The sequence below is a fragment of the Chiloscyllium plagiosum genome, chromosome 18 (assembly GCF_004010195.1).
Source record: "Chiloscyllium plagiosum isolate BGI_BamShark_2017 chromosome 18, ASM401019v2, whole genome shotgun sequence".
NCBI lineage: Eukaryota > Metazoa > Chordata > Chondrichthyes > Orectolobiformes > Hemiscylliidae > Chiloscyllium > Chiloscyllium plagiosum.
In genome coordinates this window covers 49160719-49187085 of record NC_057727.1, presented here as the reverse complement: position 1 = coordinate 49187085, position 26367 = coordinate 49160719, and the positions used below count along the sequence as shown (strand labels likewise).

The 26367-nt window shown below is 37.4% G+C and overlaps 1 protein-coding gene across 7 annotated transcripts in view; it reads left to right on the top strand.

Annotated features, from left to right (window-relative positions):
- The window catches only part of LOC122559093 (contactin-4-like), a 2522648-nt gene that overhangs the window by 1725108 nt on the left and 771173 nt on the right, over positions 1–26367 (top strand). For all 7 annotated transcript variants that reach the window (XM_043708367.1, XM_043708366.1, XM_043708371.1 and 4 more), the window contains one exon: positions 12113–12208. In XM_043708367.1, the coding sequence (XP_043564302.1) occupies positions 12113–12208 (96 nt within the window). The remainder of the gene's footprint in view (positions 1–12112; positions 12209–26367) is intronic.

Here is a 26367-nt window from a genome sequence, read left to right as displayed (position 1 = left end):
ATTGGAATTTTTTTGAATAGTAATGGTCTGTAGGGAAATGAGGCAAAGGGAGGACACTAGCACCAGATAATAAAACAACTGTAGGTATGATGAGCTGAATGGCATCCTATTGCATGGTAATAATTCTGAGACTGTGAATGCCTTTTCATTCCTTTGGATGTAGGCATCACCGGCTGGGCCAGCATTTATCTCCCATCTTATGCTCTTGAGAAGGTATTGATGAGCTACCACCTTGAACTGCCACATTCTGTTTGATATAGAATGCATACAATGTTATTATGGAGATATTTGCAGCATTTTGACCCAGCAACACTGAATGTACTGTAATACGTTTCTAAGTCTGTTTGGTGAATGGAGCATTTGCAGATGGTCATGTTCCCACATATCTGCTGAGCTTCAGGTGCTAAATGATAGTGGACATAGTTTTGGAAAGTGTTGTCTGAGAATCCTGAGTCAATTTTTGTTGTACACCTTGCTGACACTGAACATTGTTAGTGGAGGAAGTTAACATAATGCCAGTCAAGTGGGTTGCTTTGTCCTGGACATTATCAAGCTTTTCTAGTGTTATTAGAGCTGCACTCATCAGGCAAAGTCACGCTCCTGACTTATAGGTCAACAGGCATCAGAAATTATCTGACATCATTACAACATGATTGCACACCTCAGTAGTTATTGTGAGAGAAAAGGTTTTATCATAAAATAATTAACCCACTTTAATGAAGAAAGTTGTGTTCATTGTGTGATCTAGTTCAGAAACTTTAAGAATGAAAATTCATCTGTTGAAATATTCTCAAAATGCTAACAAACACATTGTAAGAGAAGCACAGGGTATTGTATGATAACCTTGGAAGTATGACTAGTGGTAGACAGTCAAACAGCTGTATGAATTGCAAGCAATTAAAAACAGTTGAATCTCATGAATTCAACATGCACAGGTGTAGAAAGAAGTGCTAAGATTCATGAGACATAAACTTGTTATTGGAGCACAGCAAGGAATTTTACAAAAATGCAAAGAGCTCGTTTAGTTAGGCTCCAAAATGTGGTCGAAATGTTCAAAGAAATTGAAAATGCAGAACACGACTCCTGCCCATTCCACTCCATTCCACACGCTCATGCCCAATGGATGCTGTTCCATGATGCCTGTAATACCCTGACTCACGGATCTGTTCCCCATTGTCTGTATAACCCCATCTTCCCTACTCCCTCTAGCTTGTATGGAAACTATGTCCACTTACCCATTCCCATGGTCCCTCATACCTCTCCTGTCATCCAATATCCATCTTCCCATATTGCCTTGTGCCATCTTATGCTCATTTAGTACCCTATTTCTCCCCCCCCCTCCCACATATCCCCATCACTCTTAATCATCTCTCTGTCAATGCATGACCCCTAGTCAGCAGTTTTTTTTCTCTTCATGCCAATTCAACTGGTATTCATCATGGCCAAACCTCTGAGCCATGCAACACAGTGTATATTGATGTATTTACTGTATTAGAACTAAAACACTCTTAACAACAAAAACGGTCACAGGCAATCAGACTTGTCCCTCAAAATGCTCACTCGATAGACATCCCGTTGTGTAAACGATAGCTCAGGAAATCAGTCATGCAGCATCAATGCTTAACAGTTTTAGTTAAAAATCACACAACACCAGGTTATAGTTCAACAGGTTTAATTGGAAACATTAGCTTTCGAAGTGCTGTTTCTTCATCAGGTGGTTGTGGAGCGGAATCATAAAACACAGAATTTATAGCAATAGATTCCAGTGTCATGGAATGTAATATTTCACAAATTTAGCTTAGAATGACTATGTTAGTTTTTGTTCCTTCATATGTAAATCCCAGGACTTTTTTCAAGTTACATTCTCAAGATAGCTTTAACAATACATATCATCTCAGCTCAGATATTGCATTGAAGGTATGAGGTTAGAGTCTGTGTCCCAATGTTAGGTCAGACTGATTCTATTTCTAAAGTGGAATTGACATAATCTTACATGGATTCATGCAGTTTTTGAGCAAAATAAAATGCAATTCTGCAAGTACAAATTCACCCCACAAACTTATATATGTGTGCAAGCAGGGGAGACCGAGTGAGTGTGTGCATGTGGGGGTAAGTGTCTGTGAGACAATGTGTATGTGTGTGAGTGTAGTGGGATATAAGTCTGTGAGAAGGTGCATGTGTGGTGTGAGTGTGGGGGGTGTATGTATGAGCATAGGAAAGAGAGCTTGTGTATGGCAAGGGTCTGTAGAGGTGTGTATGCGTGTGCGCGCGCCTTTGTGAGAGAAAGTGTGCAGGACAGTGGGGTCACCTGTAGCGTGACATGAACCCAAGGTCCTGGTTGAGGCCAGTTGCTTGGGTACCAAACTTGGCTATCAGCCTCTGCTTGGCCACTTTGCTTTGTTGCTTGTCCCAAAGTCTACTTTGGAGGACGGTCATCCGAAGATCTGAGGCTGAATCCAGGACTGCTAAAGTGTTCCCCGACTGGGAGGGAACACTCCTGTCTGTTGATTGTTGTGCATGTCCATTCATCCATTGCCGTAGCATCTATTCAGTCTTGCCAATGTACCATGTGTAATGGTGGTATCCATGTCAATGCTCTGACATGTCTTTCAAGATTACATTCCATGACACTGCAATCTGTTGGTATAAATTCTGGTCTTATCATTCAGCTTCACAACTACCTGATGAAGAAGCAGTGCTTTGAAAGCTAGTGCTTCCAAGTAAGCATTAGCTTTCGAAGCACTGTTTCTTCATCAGGTGGTTGTGGAGCTGAATCATAAGACACAGAATTTGTTGGATTATAATCTGGTGTTTTGTGATTTTTAATGTTGTCTACCCCAGTCCAACACCTGCTCCTCCAAATCATGATGGTTTCATATCAGTAGACATTTTGAGTGATCTGTTACTTTTATTTGCAGCGCTCATGTTTCTTTGGACTCTTTCTTGAAAACTTTGACATTCCTAGTAAGTTCGTTATTTTTATGTACAAGAATGCCTGTTCACAATCCTAAAGGATGCCTTACATTTCCAAAAGGGGAGAAACATACCAGTCCTTGCCTCTTGCTCCCTCTCAATTCCACACCTACCCTCTGCCCTACCATACTAGCTCATGCAACCCCATGCCCTACCCATGCCAACTTTTGCAATATATTGCCTTCCATACATCGCTCCTGCGCATGGCCCTTCACGCACCACCCTTTCCACTTTGACCTAACAATCCAAATCAGAGTATTCACATGTAACATCAGTTAGAAGAGCAGAATTAGGCTATTTAGCCCATCATGTCTAGTCTACCATTTGATCATGGCTGATAAGTTTCTCAACCCCACTGTCCTGCCTTCTCCCTGTAACCCTTGACTCTGTTATTAATCAAGAATCTATCTATCTCTTTGCTTGTTTGTGATAGATTTCTTTACGTCAACCTGCTATGATATATCCCTGGTTCAAGTGGGATTTGAACCCACGCCTGACAGCTCAAGGGCATGGACACTACCATTGTGGTACAAGCACAATTCTATGACTTCATATTCTATTTTACAGACTCCACCGCATTGATAAAAACACACTCATTTATAAACACACATTTTTACATTTGCAAACTCTTCATAAAATGTTGGCACTTGTTGATTCTTTCATCAGATATTTTCAAAGAGTTTATGCATCATCTTGTACACATTTAACAGTCTGAAAAGGTGTCTCATCCTCATCCTGAAGGATGCCATTGACCCAAACAAATCCCTGATTCCTACTCTTTTGAACAAATCCATAAAGGTGCCTCAGCTCTCTGAAGTCATATGGCAATTCCTGGTTTCAAGAAGAAATGCATTGAGAAACCAGCCTCTGCTATTTGAGAGTTCCACTGTGCCATGTCTGTTATTCTGTTAGGGGTGACATGGTGGCTAAGTGGTCAGTACAGCTGCCCTCACAGTGCCAGGGACACAGGTTTGATTCTAACCTCAGGTGGCTCTCTATGTGGAGTTTGCACATTCTCCCCATGTCTGCATGGATTTCCTCCGGATGCTCCAGTTTTGTCCCACAGTCCAAAGATGTGCAAGTTGGGCAGATTGGCCATGCGACATTACCCATTGTATTCAGGGATGTTTTGTTTATTTGCATTAGCCATGGGAAATGTAGGGGTTTCAAGGCTCTGGTAGAGGCGTGGATGTGGGCAGGATGCTGTTCAGAGGGTCGGTATGGATATGTTGGGCTAAAATGCCCGTTTTCACGCAGCAGGGATTCTATAATTCATGGTCCAAAGATGTGAAGGTTAGGTGGATTGGCGATGCAAAATAGCCCATGTTGTCCAGGGATGTGAGGACTGAGTGTGTTAGCCATGAGAAATGCAGGGATATAGGGTATGGGGAGGGGGAGGGTGTCACAGCAAGATGCTCTTTGGAGGGTTGGTGTGGAGTCCATGGGTTGAATGACCTGTTTCCACACTTTAGCGATTCTATTCTATTCATCGCCTGGTCACGTCACCATACTCCAGCTCCTAGACACCAAAGGCACCAAAATCCAATTTGGGTCGGGACAGCAGGTCAGTTAAATGGCCAGCTACCATGAGGGATCATGCATGTCTCTTGGAAAATGAGAAAAGCGGGGTTTAGAGGTAGGACTTGTGATACCCACATTTTTGCCAATACCTTTAAGGCACCTTCCAACATTAAGTTATTATGACTTCTATGATCTCACTCACTTGAAGGATAACAACAATTGTATGTTTTTATATCAGTTTTAAGTCTGAGACAGACTGATCAAGAAGGCATGTCAAGGACAGTCTTCAAGCCTATTCTTTAAAATGACACTCTTTATTATGCTTACATCCTCAGTAACATACGTGGCAATCTTATACCTGGCTTTGACTTCTAAATTACTTTTAGTAATGACTAATCTCTCTTTTCTGAATATTTATATCCATGGGCTCCCTGTTTCTATCCCAGAGACTCTTACATTGTGTTTTAGTGTTCCTTCACTTGTTATATCTCCAGTGTCTACACTTAGTGCTGCATAGCTCTGTAGTGTCACAGAAAGTTTGCTTCAGGGTATTTTTGCCTTTGCACAACTGCAATGCACAGTTAACCATTGAAAATAATTTTGTTTTATTTGCAGTGTTTCATCTTGTTAATTCTGATTGGACGGTTGACTTATCACAAATCAAAACAGCCCACAAATCAAAACATATAGCTGTCACATGGACAATATGAACAAAATCAGAAAGATAACACAAAAATGTGAAAAATGTTGATACTTCAATTACATTTGCATGTTAAGTTACATTAAGCTATCCGATTAACAAGTCAATTAAAATGTCTAACTGAATTATTTAACAACTGTATTAAAATCAGCCATGCAAACAGCTTCCAGTATGTCTAGAGAATTGTCATAGATTTTGATGGACTATGTTGGCATGTACAAATAATTAATAGATTAGAGAGTTCTCCTTGCTTGTGCTGTTGGAATTCTCCAAAGAACTTCATGAGATCAATATATTTCTTCATATTGTTACAGGTGCCTAAGTTCGTCTGTTTTGGTGTTATAGATTTTGATTTCAGATTTTGCAAGTTTACTGGGAAAAAAGAGGGTAAAAAACTGAAGACTGGAAAAACACATAAGCTTAAACTAATTAGGGAAATGGTACCTTATGCTTGTTGTACAAGTGAGTTCATAAAATGGCAAATGGTCTCATTGAACTTAAGAGCTAGAGTCTTGATGTCTGCAGTTATTCAAGTAAAAGGAATAAATTATTCATCTGGATTCCCAGATTAAGGAAAGCTTTGGAATTTAATTTTGCATTTTGCAATTAACCCTTCAGTGTATTTATGTTTCAATTGTGTTGACACTTGGTCTTCTCAGCTATTACATAGGCAAACCTCCTTCTCAAACCTTTCAACTAAGCCAAGACATTAGTCCACCTATTAGTCAAATAAACCTTCTCTGAATTGTTTCCAAAGCATTGACATCCTTTGTTAAATAAGACGACCAATACAGTACAAAGTATTGAACACAATTCCGAGGAAAGTACACCGAACACAAAATTTTAATTTTGATTTCTTTCCATAGATGTTTCCAGACCTGCTGACCTTTTCCAGCACTTTCTATTTTTGTTACTGCTCAAAGTTTTCCAGATGTGGTCTCACCAGTACCCTGTACAAATGAAGTATAATATTCCAATTTATGTGCTGAGTTCCCTTCACAAATGGTAACATCTATGGCCTTGCTTTATTACTTTGTGTAACTGGCAACAAGCTTTTGTGATTCTCTCATTGGCATATAGAGATCTTTCTGTACCTCAGACTTCTGCAATTTCTCACTATTTTGATAATGTATTTTTTTAAGTTCTTCTTGCCAAAATGGATGATATCACACATCCTATTTCATTCTCTGTTTGGCAACTTGTTTAATCTATCTATGTCATTTTGTAACGTCCTTACAATGCTTTCCAACTTTGCTCCTATTTTGCTTTCAGTAAATTTGGCAACTATGCATTCTGTCATTTTATCTAAGTCATTGAAATAAATTGTAACAGTTCAAATTCCAGCACAAATCCTTGTAGTTCACCACTTGTTCCATATCTCTGACTAGCAAGACCTATTTATGCCAACTCTGCTCCCCGTTAACCTTCCAATCTTCTATCAACACCAATATACTGCCCCGACATCGTGAGCTTTTGGTTTCCACAATAACTTTTGATGTGCCACATTATCAAAGGCCTTCTGGAAATCTAAGTACATTAACTCCACTGGTTCTCCATTATTCACAGTACCTGGAACCTCCTGAAAGACCTTGAATATGATGGTAACAGATAACTTCCTTTTCACAGAATCATGTTCACTCTGCTTGATTACCTTGAACTTATCCAAGTCCCTGTTTTGGCATCTTTAATCACAGCTTTAAACATTTTTCTTTGACAAATGTTAAGATAACTGGCCTGTAATTTCCTACTTTCTGTTTTTCTCCTATTTTGCATTAACAGGTTACATTTACTGTTTTATAATCTAATTAGACCTTCCCTGAATCGAGGGAGTTTGGGAAAATTGAAGTCAATGCATCAAGTATCTCACTTACCACTTCTTTCAAGACATTAGAGTGAAACCTATTGTGACCTAGACACGTGTCAGCCTGTGTTTTCGTCAGTTTGTTCAGTGTAAATTCTCTGGTAATTGTGAACTTCATGAGATCCACCTTGCCTTTCATTTCATGATTGATAACTGCTTCTGAGCTATTTTTTCCATTTTCTGTCATGAAGACTGATGCAAGATATCTGTTCAATTTGTTTGCCATTTTCTTATTTTCCATTAAGTCTCCAGTTCCACTTTCTCAAGGAACAATGCTCACTTTGTCAACTTGCTTTTTCTTCAAAATATTTATAGAAATTCTTCCTATCTGCTTTTATATTTCAGGCTATCTTTCATCTACGCTTTTTTTTGTTTCTTAATTCTTTGTCATTCTTTTCTTTTTTTATATATTCTATCTAATCTTGTTACTATATGTTTTTATCCTAGTTATATGTTTTATTTTGTACATTTGATCCCATTTTAAGCTTTGTCGTACATTCTGACCAATCCAGTGAATTTAATGGCTATCAAATCATACATTTTTTGCACTCTCAGTTAATCTGTTTTATTTTGAATTCAGATTCAGTGTCTTTAGTTTTATCCTTTTGGAATGTATCTATTATGTGCATTCTAAAATATCCCCTTAATTTCTGCCACTGAATCTCATTTTATTTATTTTTAAATTTAGCTTTTACTTTAGCCAGTTTTTTTTGCTCTCATAATTGTGATTATTCAAGTTTAAAAATAATCTCAAACAAACTCATCTGTATCTCTCAAGTTGAACGTAAAATTCAGTCTGATTATGATCACAGCTATCTAGGCTAACTTACCTAGAGACTATTAATTAATCCTGTCTCATTCCACAATGCTAGGTCTACTACAGCCTGCTCTCTGATTAGATTGTTCTGAGAAACTATCCTGAAAATTTTCTGAGGTCCTCATCGAAGCTGTCTTTGCCAAGCTGAGTCCATATTTGATTAAAGTTTCCTATAATTATTCCTGTGCCTTACACACAAGCTCCTGTTATTTCTTCCTTTATTTCTCACCCCAACTTTACTCTTCATGGTGCTGTACATACAAATTACTTTTGCCTTTAATATTTCTCATCTCAATCCAATCTGTTTCACATCCTGGTTTTCTGAACATAGATAATCTCTCTCTAGAATGCTAACACCATCATTAACTAATACAGCCTTCTCTCCATTTTTTCTGAGCTTTCTGTCCTTCTGATATCCAGTACTATTTAATATTCAGATAACCGTCCATGTCATCTAGTGTAATTGGTACCATGGTGAGCTAGCTCATTCACCCTACATTCTCTACTCTCATCCAAATAAATTGAAAGGATCTCAAAAGTTTTGGACAGTTGTCATGACTGAGATTCCTGAGCCCTTTCCCCCTTGGTTCCCTTCGCTGTCTTATTTGCATTACCACTCTTCTGTCTCTGAGCTGTGACTAAATCAATAAACCTTATCCTAAGAGATCTGACTGCCTCCTGGTACAAAGAATTTCAGATGTGTGGAAGTGTCTGTAGTTCAGTCTCTGAGACAAAGCTGTTCAAACTTAAAACACTTATTGCAGATATGTTTGAGAGGAATTTGGCTTGTCTGTATTCTGTTCCTTCATGTGTTCTAATTAGCTACTTAATTATTTTGTTAAATAATAACTTTTGCTTTTGATATGTTTTATGTTTTATTAGCCTAGCCACCAGTTGTAATTCGTTGTGTAAAACTTAGGAATAGAATAAACTTGAGCCACTTATCAGACACTCTCAAAGTAATAAGTGTCATTTTCTGTGTCAGAGTAAGAACCAATTCCTGAAGGACAAAAGTGTTAAGAAAAGCAAAAATAATGGAGCAACTTGTCCCTTTCTTCATTTCAATCCCTTAATCACTCAACTTGCAGCATTTGATTCTAAGGCACACTCAAATGTTGTCTCACACTAAGTTGGCTAGTTTTATATACTTTCAACACAAAAGGCCTATTTCACCCAGTTACAGAGGAACTGATTTCAACTGCTCCTTGGATTAACTGAGCCCAATTGCATTTCTTCTGGGGACTTCATTAAATTGTACTTCAGTCAAGAGATTTTTGAATTTAAACTGTAACATTTAAATGGGAATGACAAAGTCAAATATGTACAAAACTTTAAAACTCCCTTACCCACCAACTGCTAGCATTCATTCCTTTCTTTATATGAAAACTGAAGTGTGCTTTGTATATCAAAATTCTGTTGGTTAAAACAAGTTGTTCACATTTCTGTGTTAATGGTCTCTAGCAGGATTATAATACCAGCATAATGGAATTTTATGTCTACGTTAATAAATATAGATATTGCCACGAGCCTGAAATGTTAAAATGTCATTTTCTAGACTTTTGAAGAATTAATGTGTTAGTGCAGTCAGGTTATAGCTGAACATTTTTCTGATCTTGTGATATCATCTGTTACTGAAGTCATGTGTATTTTGCAATGATCAAAATATTACATCAACTTCATATCACTTTCATCTTGTCACATTAAACAGTAATGAGTCAATGTTATAACCGTATTTTAAATGTTAAAAGATCATTGTGGTATATCATTCAGTAGATATCAGAGCAGCAAATTGTATTTTGTAGAAATTTGTCCCCAGGCACTTTTGAGAAGTGAAATCAGACACAAACATACACTGAGTCAACGAAAAAGATAAATGAAGGACGGACCAAATTCTCAGTAAATGTGATGGTTTTCATTTAGAGGTGGAGAGGCTTCAGAAGGGAATCCTGGGGATTGGGGCAGAGATGACCAAAGTCATGGCTGTTACTGGAAGAGAAGGATTAATGCATGAGAGGCCAGATTTGGTGAATTAGAAAGCATTAGAATAAGGGAACTTGAAAGGTTGGAGATTAGCAAAATCAAAAGGGCAATAATGCTGAAATTTCTTATAAGGCTGAGAATTTTAAATTGGAGGTCTGGAAGAATGGGTGCTAATGAAGCTTAACTATCACAGGAGTTTGGGTGAGTACAAATTAATGGGAGATGGGAAATAGACAGCAAAGGTTTAGATGAGTTTGTGTTGTCTGGGGATGAAACAAGAGAAAGTGTGTTTCAGAAAAGTGGAGTCCGGATGTGGCGAAGGCATAAGCGAGAGTTTTAGCAACACATAAGTTTAGGCAGTAGGAAAGATTAAATATGACCGTCAATGTAAAATTATGCAGGCTGTATGATGAGAAAACCTTCAGTTCAGAATAAAATAGGATGACAGTGTAATGAATGATCTGGTTAAATCATAGAGAATTCATACATAATTTAATAAGCTTACTGTCTGAATTCTTTAATGTTATAATACCATAAATATGATCAAAACATTATTTTGTTTAAAACATATTTCATTTAGATTAAATAATTGGAACATTGAAAAAAATATATGGCAAAGAAGTAAATAATTTATTTTTATTAAGCAAGCTGGATTGAAGTTTATAATGTACTGAATGGTCTTGATGTTTTAGAGTCAGAGAGTCATACAGCGTGGAAACAGACCTTTCAGTCCAACTAGTCCATGCCAACCATGTTCACCAACTAAGCTAGTTCCATCTGCCTGTGTTTGCTTCATATCTCTCCAAACCTTTGCTATTCATGTACTTATCCAAATGTCTTTTAAATGTTGTAACTATACCTGCATCCATCACTTCCTCTGGCAGTTCATTCCACACATGAACCACTGTCTAAATTTTTAAAAAATTGCCCTCATGTCCTTTTTAAATCGTTCTTCTCATTTAAAAATGTGCCCCCACTAGTTTTGAACTCCACCCCACCCTCCACCTTTCTTAAGAAAAAGACCTTTGCTATTCACCCTAGCTATGCCTCTCATACTTTTAAAAACCTCAACAATGTCACTCCTCAAACGCCGACGCTCCAGCCCATTTTTATAACCCAATTCCTGCAACATTCTGGTAAATCCTTTCAGAACCCTCTCCAGTTTAGTAATATCTTTCCTATAATAGAATGACCAGAACTGTACACTGTACTCCAAAGGAAGCCTTATCAACATCCTATAAAATCTCAACATGTCATCCCAATTCCCATAGTCAAAGTCTGAGCAATGAAGGCAAACATGCTCAATATCTTCTTAACCACCATGTTTACCTGTGATGCAAATTTCAAAGAATTATTTTCCTTCACTCGTAGGTCTTTCAGTTCTCAGATTAATTGCATAAGTCCCTGAATTTGTTTGTTTTATCAAATTGTAATACCTCTTCAGTCGTGGAATGGAATGAAAATATTTCAAGGTAATGTCACACATAAGAAAGACTCAGTGATGGAAGAGTTTCCTGGTCATAAGAAATAAACAAATTAAAGGAAGAAATATATCAGTACATCTCAACCTTAACATGAATGGGGAATCAAGGGATATTACTGTAGCGAATCCACTGAAGAAGTCAGCCTGTGTGCACACACCTGAACAATCAGTGTATTTATTATTCAATTTCCCTTGGGGCCATCGAAATGAAGTCAGAAATTCTTATTGCTCAATGCATACCTACAGGGAAAAAAAATCATTAGATAGCAATGAAGAATAGGAATTCTGGATGTTATTCATGCAGCTAACTAAAGACATTGCACCATCAACCCATAATGAACAAACTTCAAACAGCATGTGTAATTGGAAAATTCCAGGTTCTGTCATTATTCGTACCGTGTAATTTCCTCACTGGACTTTTGGTATCCCTGATTTAATGTTGTGAATGCTCATGTATTTTTAACAAACTTAACATAGCATGATGTGTGCATTACATTTGTTTCTGATGTTGATACACTGATCTCGAACACCATTATCAAGTGCATTAGAATTGCACTTGATAATGCATATTGGTGTTGGTAAGTCAGAATAAAGTGTGACAGGTTGCACAAAGAGAGTGCTCATTGTAACGCAAGATTTTTAATATTTCACACCAATGTGTCATGTCTTTTCCATGTTCTTTAAACTATTTTTAGAGTGCTTATCAATAAAAATAACAATACTTAACTTCACAATTGCATGAGTTTACAAATGGTATTCTCTTGTATTCTTGTGCAGATCTTGAAAGCTTCAAAGGAAAATCAAGAAATAACGTGTCTGTCCGAGAGGGACAAGGAGTTGTGTTGCTTTGTGGCCCTCCACCACATTCTACAGGTATTCATTATTGTATTAATTTGCTGGTAGATTAGTTCAGGGAGTTCAACATTTTGGACATTGTAATATTGTTTGGTGCAGAGGAAGTGTCCAGACCCGAGGTGAGATTTCCCAATTTGTTTCAGTTCCAGATGGGTTATCCCAAATTGTTAAATGCTGGACTGAGGAGGGATGAACTGGGTCCTCTTCTCTTTTAAGCCCACTGCCGTTGGTTACCACATGGTTGATTTAAAAACAGAACCTTTCTCTTATTGTTACCTTTTGTCCCAGACCAAAATGAACTTGTGTTTTAAAAGGAGTCAAGTTAACCAGACGTTCTTGAGTTCACAAAGAGTGAGTTTATTGATTACTATATGCAAGAGGAATTCGTAATCTGACACACATACACACAGATTAGAAATAAAGAGTGAGTCCAAAAGTGTTAAAGTATTAAAAATAGATGCATGGATCAATCTCTGAATTATTCACCAAGACTTGATAGTTGCATATTGTAGCCATAAAATGCACCTGAATGATTGCATTGACATTAAATAGTTGGTTTCACGATGCTTAATTTTGCCTGTTGGCTTGAGATTTTTAAATTCTGGTTCTTTTTGACATCTGGTCAACTTGACTCCTTTTAAACCGCAAGTTCGTTTTGGTCTGGGACAGAGGTATCCACAAGGGAAAGGATCCGTTTTTAAATCAAGCATGTGGCAACCAACAGGGTGAGCAAAAAGAGAAGTGGACCCAGTTCATCCGCCCTCAATCCAGCATTTAATAATTCTAATATCCAGGATGGGGAAGACTCCTTTTGTTGCCCTGTTTCCTTTTTTTCTGGTTTGCAGCACTTGGACTGAAAGGTCTTCCTTTACCTGAAGCACAGGTGACAATTGCAAATTCTTCAACTGTAACTTTTTCAGCTCTTTCATGCTCAAACCAAGACTGGTACACACGCGAACAGTCAGTCTCACTAGCATCTTCCAGTGGAGTTGAAACTTCTTTTAAACCCTTGTCCTGTGTATTCTTGAAGTGAAAGCACAAAATATGTTTGCAGTTTGGAACATGATCTGTACATTGTGGCTCACTGTTCAGCTGGAGACCATCAGCTTCTGTGTGATCATAAACGATCACAGTCCAACCTGTTTTAACTTGCCACTTCCTCCCTTTGATGGATTATTGTTCGATGTAAGGTTCTGTGGGTCCCTCTTTCCAGACAGCCAATGAGTTTCCCTCTCCAGTCAATTTTGGCTTTATCAGCCTGCTTTTAAGAAGAAAAAGAACACACGTTGAAACTAGAAATTTAAAATGTCCACAGTATATCTGGGTTCTGACACACAGTCATGGCAATGGTATAGTTCTGGAATTTGGGTACTGGAAGTTTGATATAAATCAGTAATTTCAGACATTCCTATTCTAATGCACTTGATAAATTCCAATACAAGTGATTTACAAATGTGAATAATTGTAGGACGACAAAGCCCCATGTCAATAATTCATACCTTGTGCTATAATTGTACACAATTGAAGTTAATCTTGGAGAACAGATGTCTAACTTCTGAAATCAAAAGATGGTTGAGTTCAGAGGCATGAATTGTCTGTAATCTTGGTATGAGAAACTTTGAATTGATTAGTCAGAGAAAATTCCTCTGTCCTACTGAAAATAATAATCTGCATTTGACCAATTTCCATTCAAGGCCTGTTTTAATTCTGTGGTTTCAGAAATGGTCTTCCTAAAATGGTTACAGCCATCCTCATGCATCAGTGGAATGTCAATGGGATGTTGAGAAAATGACAAGGACCTCCAAATGAGGTTACAACAAAGGAGAGAATGACCAATGAGGAAATTTCCTTTCTAAACAGGCTCAGACTTATGTGGATTTTTTTAAGAACCAGGAAAATACTGTCTGTGTCCTGTACAGATAAAAGAGCCACCTGTCTTGATTACTCCACTCCTTCAATGATGGTTCAGATAGGGCCTGCTTACAGCAGCCACAGTACATTGGGGAAGAATACAGTAGATCAAAGGAACTGCATGTCCAATTGTTATCTGAACAGCAAACAACCCCTAAGGCACAAATAACACATTTACTTCCAAATAATAGGCTTTATATGTGGTTTTATTGTGCACATCAGTATTGTTGAAATCCTGCTATATCTATGTCAGTGACCTGTGTGTTTCTCTTAGTTGTTATGTGCTGTGGTGATATTTGTAAGAAATGCCAGTCATGGTTTGTAGCACTGCTGTATCATAATTTTCTCCTGACTGATGTTCAAGTCAGTTGAGATCTGGAAAGACTTCTGAATAGGTTGCTTTGACACTGCAGGTCATAGTCTCTTTGGTCCTGTGTCCTGACATTTGTATAAGTGGGTATTGAAGAGGCCTGGCTCACATCAGGTGCCTTGAAGAAAGAGAGCTGCACAGCAAAATTGGTCCTGGACAGAATACTGACCAAATGGTATTAGTTAATTCCCAAGATTGTGAAAAGAGTCAACCTGAAACCTTTAGAGGCCATTTTCAGTTATCTCTGTATAACTTGACAGTAATTGGGTTAAAACATCCTCGGAAGTGCTAATATAGTGTCAGGAGGGCAGCATAAAAATATGGCTCACAAATAGTAATGGCTTTGTGCCAATGCCTTTTCTGGTATTGACACTAAAATTGGCATTGAATTTGTGTTGAGCTCTGCAAGCTGTCTCAAGTACTCTGAGGTGTTCCTCAGTGCTTTATCAGAGAATGCTCCTGCCCCATAATGGCAGAGCTATAACTCAAAGTTCACAGGTGCTTGAGCCAAGATCAGACTTCAGGTGACAGAAGTGTCTCTCTGACTGTTTCAATAGTGCAATGGCACCATCAGATTTTCAGGCCAATGATTGTTTGAGCCAACAGTGCATCACTCGTTTGGTGTTACAAAGTTATTCAATTGCTGAAAAAAGAGAGGTGGAGCTCAGTGCCCAAGAATCTAAAAAATCATTTCAGATCTCATGAATAAGATAGTGCTCAACAGTTGTTAATTTGTCACCATCTGTGCACTGAAGTCAGCATTTTTCTCACTGGACCCTGCTCATTACAAATCCAATAATCAGGGATGAATAATGGCGATTAGAGAAACAAAGGAACTAAACTGGCCCTAAAACTGGACTTAGTTTGACATTTTGAAAGTCTTCCAAGGCTAAGAATCAAAATTTTGGATATCTGAATGTAAATATATGCAAATAAATTGCAACAGCAGTGAGATTCTGCAGCAATGTTTTACAACAAATTTCTAAAAATGACTTCTGAATAGATAGATGCATTGTGTGAAACCTCATTTATATTTGATAAGCCCTGTTAATAAAACAATTCATTCTGGGAGAATTTTCTTGTGCATTCTTGCCTAACATAATCAATTGCATATATTATGTGGAAAGAATAGCATCTTATAATTAGCTTTCATGTGCTTTTAATTAACATTTGTTGTTTTTTAACCTTCCTTTAAAAAAAATTCCTTTTAAAATTATCATTGATATTGATACAAGTTAGGATTTTGAAGGAAACTAATTACTCTCCGTGATATCTTTCTGTTGTAAATTAATTGGATTCTGTTATGGTACTTCTTTCTAAAGGTAATAAATGTAATGTGAAAAAAACCTGTTTTCAAGGTATGTTTTACACTGACATAATTATCAAATATTGCAAATTGGAAATTTACTGTAACATCAATTAACTAACTTGAGAAATAGGTTAAGTCAACAAACATGAGTTGGAATAGTGAGGACATTTGTATGGTGAGTTTTCAGGTCCAGTATTAATGTAAAAGAATATGCGGATGAGTGAATAAAAGAGTGTTAAATGGGTGCTGGTGTGAGGATATTATGGCTTTAAGAGGTGTACTTTATCCTTTTTGTTGAAGAGAGGTGTTAAGATAGGAGAACAGAAACAGCCTGAATGGGCAAGATCAATCTCCCTCAGAACCTAGATTTTTAGTTTGAGTTTCTTTAGTAGTTGTTGCGGGGATCTTGAAGCTGGATGTGGAAGCTGTTTTTCCTTTCTCTGTTATAATCAAAAACTGGGGGTTCTCTTCCTGCTGCTAGAATTGTATGTGAGACAATCTATTTTATTGAATTTGCCTTTGCCAAGGATATGTTTATGGTATGCCACCAAATTGAAACAGTTGCAGTTTAGTAGTTAGATAATGTATTATTCTATTAACTTTTCCAATATAGTTAAATTATTCAAAATTTCTTTTGTTGTATTTTAACTATAGTGTATGAATAACGTAGGTTTTGCTTCAAGACGTGTAGTTTGACCAATTGAATTGCATCCACAACACAGTGGCTGGTACTCATCTTGAAAATAAGATAAACCTAGGGTCTAAGCTGTTGTCTTAATATATTTTGAGTGAGAATGGTCTGATCCATAACGCCGGGATAAGTTAATGAGGTGGGTAAGGAGTCAGTGGTTTTGAAGGATAAATAATTAAATGGGTAAGTGGGTGGTGAGAGGGAAGTTGGTATGTCAGTGAGATGTGCCACAGGATGCTGAGAGAGTGGGTAAGTGATAGGTTGGAGGTGGCTAACTGAATGAAATATGTATCTGTGTCAGGTAAGTGTGTGGGTAACATGCAATGGGGAGTGGTTAGGTTGTTGAGGAGTGTAGTCGTGTGGTGGGGAGAACTAGCTGGGTCAGGTTGGGGTGAGTGGTCATGATGATAAATGAGATTCATTGAGGGGAAGGTCAATTGAAAGTGCATAGACAATTGAATTGGGAGAGAATTTTAATGGGAGAAAAATAGAGACTAAAGGAGAGTTGAGTAAGGGAAGAGGATATTGGGGAATGATGCAAGGACCTATTCAAAAATGATTGAGCACAGTAGGAGTGGAGAGGGCACATAAGATCAGATGGTTGTAAATATGAATTGGGGATTATCTGAAGGGAGCCTGTAAGAGTTTACAGGAGAGCAGTGAATGCAAGTAACAGAATATGATGAATATTGAAAGGAGGTTGAATGAGAAATCAAATAAGAAAGAGGTTGAGTGAGGACATTGGTGAAGGTACCTTGATGAAGAAACATTTGATGGTTCATGGTAAGGAATAGGAAAGAAGGGATTAAGAGATAGAACAATGATGGATCAAGAAAGATGCATGTGTTTTGCCCCTATCTTTTCCAAAACATTGAAACAGTTCTCAAGAACAGCAGATTTTTGTTGCTGAACTGTGTAGATGTGAGATTTCCTTAAGAGTAACCAGTAATATTAAGCTATAACCAGGAAAAATGGGTAAGAATAAGAATTTGACATTTTTGGCTTCTGTTGCAAGAACTTTTTGAAGTCTGATAGTAGCCTGATTACTCTCTTTAGAGAGTGACCGGAGAGATCAGTAGAGTGTTAAATTGCCTTCCTAACTTAGCTATAGCCAGGGGTTCCAGCATATGTAAAACTGATATACTGGAGATCCAGAACAACAGATTGTAGAGATAGTTATACTCTTGTATTTTGTTACAAGAAATTAACATATACCAATTGAGCCGTGTATAGTTATTTAAATCAAATCATTTGAATTGATTAGGTTTATATCATGCATAAAATAAGAGTACAATTAACCCATCACTACATAGGTATGCCTATCTAATTTTAATGTACAGTTCGTATGAAGTCATATAGATGTTATCAGGTCTGATTGCACTATAGACTACAATTTGTCTTTGCGTAACAAATCATGCCTGACTTGAGTGTATCGATCACCTTCCATAATCCAATATCTCTGATATTTCTGTGGCTTCTCTCAAGGTTCAGACATTCAATGAGCAACAATGCTTGATTTGATTGTGAGCAAATTTTTCCTTTCATACATGATAAAATTGATTAATGATCAGAGTGCAAACTTAAATTATACCCTCCCTAAAGCTTGACACATGAACATGCATTTACAAATAAGTCTGACAAATAAAAAGAAAATACTACAGATGTTGGAAAACTGAAATAAGAATAGAAAATGCTGGAGAAATTCAGTCAGCCTGGCAGCATCTGTGGAGAGAGAAGCAGAGTAAATGTTTTGATTCTGATATGGCTCCTCTTCAGCATAGTTTAGAAAATACATTTTTGCATCAATACCATAGGGTGAAAATCACAGGTAGTTCTGGTGGCCAAGAATCCAAGGATGGAACACAATGCCATTTTCTAAGTTCTTGTGATATAGTGATGATATTACAATGCTGTCAAGCATAGCGATCCTCAATTTTGTACTCAGTCAGTTGGGCTGAAGTTTGTGCTTGATTAAGCGCTCTTCTTTTCAGAGTCTTGAGTGTTGTTTCTTTTCTGTTCTCTGAAGGAGAGTCCAGTCTTGGCTTGCAGGCATTTTGGAGGTCTGAGTGTAACTATTCTACCTAGTTCTATGATAAACTGCAACTTATGATGAAGCTGCTCCTTGAACAAGGTTATGTTGTCCTTGATTTTTATTCATAGAGATCGTAAAAGATACAGACTCTGAAAAGTCTAGGTTGAAGGGTTTAGGGCCAGTTTGATTATAGCTAACAGATACTGCCTCAGACAACAGGTTTTTGAGCTTTTGAAAAAAAACACTTGTGCAATGAAAGAGGAGTGGCCAGTTCTCCCAGCTCAACTTCTCTCTGGTTTGGTTTGGATTTTAGCAGTAGTGTTGAGAAAGTTACTGGACCCAAAGAAGCAGGTCCAAGCTGGTGCTCTCTTTCTGATGTCTCTCATGTAAGACTCTGTGTTTGATTTTACGTTTTATGCCAAGGGGCATTCATGGGGATTGTTGCAAGTACAGGGAAAAACATCATTACGCTGGGATAACCTGTTGGGTTTTCAGATAGTTAAGTTATTCTGCATTTTGTTCTCTTTTGTTTATATTATTCTGCACTTTGTTCTCTTTTGTTTGTGTTTCATTCTGTAATCTTGTAAATAAATTCTGTTTGTTTATAACTAGGTGGTTTGACCAGCTGAATCACTCCTGAGATATCCATTGTACAACTGCTTAAAAAAAACTGGCAAAATTAGACTCTGGGCTACCTTCTTGAAATGTTTCGAGGTGTCTGTCCTGGTCCATTACAAACTTAACAAGAAAGCCATTGTTAAGCAATTTTTGTTTTAACCTAAAGTCAACTGGAGCCAGTATGTCTCTTAAAAATATAAAATCCAGTTTCTCAGAAGTTGGACGGACTTGTGTAACAAATAAGTGAATATGCTACTGGTTAACTTTTAATTCAAATTGCAAAAAGAAATTATTCTCTCCAATACAGCCATGTCCAAACTTTCACCTTCCATTTTAAATTTAAAAAAAAAATCAATGCTGTTCTTGTGCTCTTTCAAACAGTTAGCGTTGGGAAGATGGGCTGATTTTCCTCTTTGTAATCAAAAAATTGCAAATCATAAAGAGCAAAGGTTAATTATTTAAGTACTTCAAACTTAGGAGCTAACATAGCATTATAGTTTGTATCATCCAGCTCATTCAGGTGAGAGAGAGAATATTTGTGCAATAGCCAGTGAAAAGTACGCTATTTGCCCAATTGCAAGATATGTCTTATTATAAATTTTGCCCAACCCATTGAGAGGTAATAGTTGGACTTCATTAGTTGATTAAATTATAAATAGAAAATGCGAATTTTAATAAGTTGCAAAAATATTATTTCTTCAAAACAATTCTTGAAATGTTGATGTGTCCACAAAGATAGTATTTATTGCGCATTTTAAGCTGTCCATGAAAAGAGAATGCTTGTGGTTCTCTGTCGACTGCAGCCATGCTCCCATAAAGATATTTGGATGGGGATGCTCAGAATTTGATTGAATGATAAAAAGGAAAGATGATGTATATCTCAAGTCAGGATGCTGTATTTTAAACATTGTAAACATCCTCAGGTGCTTCTGAGGAATATTCTGAAAACAAAAATTGATATTCAGCAAAATACAACACATTGCCACTGATAAAACCAACAACTCTGACCAAGATGTTGGTTAAACTGGGTTGTCGAAGAAGAAAGAGCTGAATAACTGAGATGTGCTTGGAGATGTAATTTCCAAGTTGAGAGTCCTGACAGCTGAAGTCATAACTGTCATGGGTGGCACGGTGGCTCAGTGGTTAGCACTGCCGCCTCACAGCACTAGGGTCCCAGGTTCAATTACTGCCTCGGGTGACTGTCTGTGTGGAGTTTGCACATTCTCCCCGTGTCTGCATGGGTTTCCTTTGGGTACTCCGGTTTCCTCCCACAGTCCAAAGATGTACAGGTCAGGTGAATTGGCCATGCTAAATTGCCCATAGTGTTAGGTGCATTAGTCAGAGGGATATGGGTCCGGGTGGGTTACTTTTCAGAGGGTCTGTGTGGACTGGTTGGGCTGAAGGGCCTGTTTCCACACTGTAGGGAATCTAATCTAATCTAAATTGTTTCAAGGAGCCTGATAGATACTGAAGGTCACAGATTGTGTTATTTTATGGCAGTAACTCCCAATGATCTGCTGAAATGTTCACATAATGGTAATGTTACTGGACTAGTCATTTCAACGACTGTCATAATGATCAGCAGACATGGGTCAAATACCGCCATGACAGGTGGTTAAATATATAAAACTGCTTTCAGCGATGGTGACCATGAAACTATTAGCAATTGTCATAACAATCCATCTAGTTCATGAATGGACTTGCAGGAAGGAAATCTGCCATCCTTTTCTGGTGTGACCTCCATGCAACTCCAGACTTACAAGAATCTAACTGACTCTTAACTGGCCTCTGAAACACCTCAGCAATCCACACAGTTTAAATATAATCAGCAATTGGCAATAAATGTTGACTTTGATTGATGCCCACATTTCATGAAATAAATACTTTTTAAAGCAAGTATATTCATTTCAACTTCATAGAGAGCCCTTGTTATTGACAAGCCTGTGCTTAACTAAAAAGTCATGGACAACTCCATATTTACTACAAATTATTGAAGGTTCAACATATGCCAGCCTCTCATAATTGATTTGAAAATGAAATAAAAAAGCCTTTAAACAAAATTCACCAAATTAGGACAAAAGCTTTCCTCCATTTGCAGAGAGCTCATTCTGGAAAACTTTTTTTCTGCTCTGTTGATATACTCAAATTGTGTGGGTTTTGGGGGTTCTGTCTTATGAATAAAATGAAAGGAGACAGTGTTCATAGCCAGAAAACAATATACTGCCTGTTAAGTGACAATGGCAACACATCTCATGTATTACAGATACTTCATTGAATGATTTATGACATTTTGTCATTCTGGAATTTAGCCAAAAATGTCTTGGAGGGAATAATTATTTTAAAATGCAAATTAAGTCAGAGCATATTTTAATTCCACTGATGGTCTTAGTGTTAGGAATTTTAGTTGTGACGAATAGTTTGAATCACACTGCACAAATGAAGTTTTAACAAGAATTGTTTTTGAAACTAATATTGTGTTCTATTGGTCAGCTGTATTAATTTCAAATCTGATAGTTCAAATGTTATCAGCTAGCAGGTTTTGCAGTTAAAATAAAAGATACTCCATTCTGTTAAGTTCATACTTACTCATTAGTAAGATGACAGATAAAGAAATTAAGTTTTGATCTCAAAATTCTTGATATTTGAATGCAAATTTAGTGGTAGTTGATGTACTTTTTAGGTAATGGACAATGAAACACTGTCCTTCTGCAATCTTAAATTTTAAAGGCATCTGTGTAGTTCTTTCCTCATGAGAACCACAGAAATGCACGTCATGATATGATTCAAATATTATATTTCCATTTGAAGACAGGCCAGGAGGTTTCATGGAGCTGCTCCCTCTCTGCCACTGTCATATCACTGGAACTATGCCACAATTCCTTGCTTATGATTTTATGTACGATTTCTGCTACACTTGTGGTGAAGCTGCAACAACAGAATATGAACAGCCCATGCAAACCTCTGCCAATAATGCTCTCATATATATTTATATGCACAATTAACTATAATTAGATATTAAAGATAGATCATCTCCATAGGCCAGTTGGCCTTTGATTTTAATATTATGTGAATTCTCAGGTTAAAACATGGTCCCAAACACATTTCCAACTGAATTGTTGTTTACAAGATGTTACTTTCGTGGTTTAACTAATAATGAGTTAATTTGCAACATACTAATTAACTTAGACTTTGATAATATAACTGAAAAACGGACAATGGCGTATTTGTATTCATTAGCTACTGTGAACCTTGAGGTATTTAAGTAATTGATAGGGATTTGCCAAAATAGGCAGTAATAAATTTGCCTGTCACATCTTGCGCCAGCAGATTTTTTTTAAAAAAAGGCTTCCTTGTTAATACTTTCACAGTATTCTAGGAGTAATGGTAACATTGCATTGAATTCTAACATGACTCATTATTTCCAAATCCTGACAATTCCATCAGCTGAGCGACAGGAGCACTTGATATGGAAGAAGGTTTTTTTTTTCCAATTTTAAATTCCGAATTTTAAATATTTCACCAAGACATTTGTCTGTATCTCTGCCACTTCAAAAGACTTAGACAGCACTTCAGGAACTGCAAGTTCAATTTCAAATTGTGCATTGAGAAATGTATCACTTTCCCTTTATTGCTGGAATGGAATATTTTGAAACTCCCTCCTTCACAGTGCTGGGGGAATACATTCACCACACAAACTGCAGCACTTTAAGAAAATGGTTCACTGTCAGCTTCTCAAAGACAATTCGAAATGGGCAATAAATGCCAACCTCACCAGCAACATCAACACCCAATGGATGCATACATTTCAAAATGATCCCAGTGAATAAAGCTGATTTTGTTTTTCTAAAGCATAGAGTTGGGTTGAAAAGCTGCTATCTATTTAAAGGCATGATGGTAATGCGTAGTTGGAGAAGATGTGAGAAAGCTTATGGAGGAGAACAGCTGCTTCATTCCTCACACCTAAGACATGCTACTCAAATCAGCAGTAAAAGTTAAGCACTGTACAAATTATAATTTGTCCTTTCTAAGTTGTGAAGAAAACAGCTCAACAGCAATAAAGATCCTGATAGTAATTTCACTTAACTCGATGGCAGAGTAGATAAGCACATCCTGCTTATACCTCTGAGACTTAGGTTTAAGTTCAGCTCAAAATAATCATCTGAAAGTTTCCTCTCTGTAATGATTTCGTAAAAATAAGAATATCATAAACCAAGTGCTTAAGCAGTTTGATCCCATTTGGATTCCACATCATAAGCTTAATACTAATTTGGTTTGTCTACTTTAATTGCATTCGACATCTGTCAGTTTTTCATCAAGGACATGGATCATCAAAATTGGATCGTTCTTCAGTATATTAATGGGTCGTAGTTCACTTCACTCATTTTTTTTTTCATTTATCGTGTCCATTCTTATTAGCCGAAAAAAAACCTCTTCAAGATAATTTTGTTGATTTTGCACTGAGAGTTCTGTAGCACCAAAGACACACAAACACTTAGTAGACTAAAGTGTTTATGCTAATCATACATGGCGCAAACTAGAATTTCATAAGGTTTATTTTGGTGAAAGACTTGTACTATGAATCTCTGGTGCACAAAAAAAGCTAAAAGCAATTAAATAAGGATGTTAGTAATGACTAGGTAACTGCCATCATGTGATAAGGTCCACCTATTAGAGCACAAATGTCAGGTAGTGTGGCCAAGCGGTCTAAGGCGCTGGATTTAGCTTCCAGTCTCAACAAAAATGTTCAAATCCCACCACTGCCACTTGTGCTGACTGACTATTTATGGTCAGCATGGTGGCTCAGTGGTTAGCACTGCTGCTTCACAGCGCCAAGGACCTGAATTCGATTCCAGCCTATGGCAACTGTCTGTGTGGAATTTGCACATTCTCCCTGTGTCTGTGTGGGTTTCCTCTGGGTGATCTGGTTTCCTCCCACAGTCCAAAGATGTGCAGGTTAGGTGGATTGGTCATGCTAAATTGCCCACAGTGTTAGGTATATTAGTCAGAGGTGAATATAGGATAGGGGAATGGGTTTCACTGCGTTATTCTTCAGCTGAACGGTGTGGACTTGTTGGGCCAAATGGACCATTTTCATGCTTGCAGGAATCTAATCTAATTAAGTTTACTGGTCCTGTGAGGAACTGGGTGTGAATGGTGCTTTCAGAGTGCCTGTAAATTATTGTTCTTGTGCTAAGTCCGTGTAACTGACATTAATGTATACTTGCTTCTTACATTGAGTCTGATGTCTCACAAGAGACCATCATGTATGTCAGATGTAATGCAAATAGCTATTAAATAATACATAATCAACCTATTTACTGAGCCAACCTCTGCTGAAGATTTTCTGTCAGCATTCTTACCCCAGAAGGATTTCCTCAGAAATGAATATCAGTAAGCAGGTTTGATGGCAGTGAATCTACACAAGGTTCCTCAGTGACAAAAGTGTATTCCACTGACAGTTTGGAGCCACAACATTGCATTAAGAACGTCTGAAAAATTTCATTAGTTGATCTTTTTTAACAGATTAAACCAATTGCATGAATTTGCATTCAGCAGGATGTAAAAGAGTTTTTTTTTAAATCTCAGAATATTTCCATACTTTGCTTTGAAATAGATACTTTGAGTTTTGGAACCTAAATAGTTTGTTTATTTTTAAGCATAAAGTCTTAGATATTAATAAATTAGGTATTAATCTCTAGTAGTGCTATTCTCAGATAATCTGAAATAGAGTTGTGATGTTTAGCTGCTAAGAAGGAAGTTGTTTACAACTTAATCTGTTAATTAACTGAACATGTATCTTTCTTTGGTTTCACCTATCTCCCCTTGTGGTTTTCCAAGCCCATTTTGTCCATGAGTCCTACTTGATGTTATTCCACTTAAATCAGTAGACATATAAATTCCTCTGCTGGTCATGGCATGAGCTGATAGTATGAATTATTCAGTCTCTTCAGGTGTTATCCATTTCTCTCTTAAAATGACTGTCAACATTGATGTATCTTAAATATTTTGTTTGTCATGTGTGGTTGTTGTATTTTGGCATGCAAGCCCTTAAAATCTTTTTCAGCAATATCAATGACAAACGTGGCATCTAAAGGTTGATTGCCTGTCCATAACCTGCGCAGGAGGTTGAGAAGGAACAGTGGTATTACATCTTACCTGAAAAACCCAGTCCCTATTCCCGTGACCCTTGTAAATTTCTGCCAATCTGCAACTTCCATTTCCTCACCAAGGTCTTTGAAAATGTTATCTTGCCTGTAGGTCTGTGGCTTGATCCATCCAACCAGGTACCCCCTGCCGAAGTACTGAAATGGCTCTTGTCAAGATCATAAAGAGCTAGTTATGTGTGTATGACAAAGATCAGTAATTCCTTCTTGTCAGCTTGTCTGCAGACTTGGATGCAGCTGACCACAATATTCCTCTCCAGTGCCTTTCTCTGTTGTCCAGCTGACCAGGACTGCACACACATGGCTCCACTATTAGCAATCTCATTGTAACCAGAATATTTTTCTTCCCATTCCAATTACCTCTGAGGTTCAACAATGATCAATCCTTTCATTTTGATTTTGTTTCTAAATCTATGTTTACATTGAATGATTCGAGCATGAAAGGAAGAAATTCAACCTATCAGAAAGAGCAACCAAGTGAGCTAACTACTCTGTTCTCTCCCCCTAAACATTGAAATCTATGTATAAACCTCCACCATGTACTCAGGCATTGCATTTCCAGATCGCGAGCACTTCCTGTATAAAACAATTTTTCTTCACGTTGGTATTTAACTTCTGTCAGTGTTCTCTAGTTCTTGACTGTTTCACGTGAGCAACGATCTATCCTATTTATATTCCTCGTGATTCTGTGTATCTCTATTAAATCGTTTCACAACCTTCTCTTTTCTGATGACAACAACCCTAGTTTCCCTGAAGTTTCTATGAAGAAACTGCAAAGGTTATTAGTGAGGTGGATATCCTTTGATATGGGAAGACATCTATCTGGTCCACTTCTCAGAATAATTAAATTTGACCTGGGAGAGTGAAACGTTGTTCCAAGTAACCAGCATGCTCAAAATGTTAATGATCCCCACAGAGACCAATAACCTTTAAGAAGAGATATGAATTTCCCAGAGAAAGGGTTTCACATTTTAAGATTGTTTACTGGAACAAAGAAAGAAAAGTCAGCATTGACAAAGCATTCATAGAAGCATGGAATCATGTGGTACTCAATGGGCCCTTCAGTGCATTAAGGCTGTATC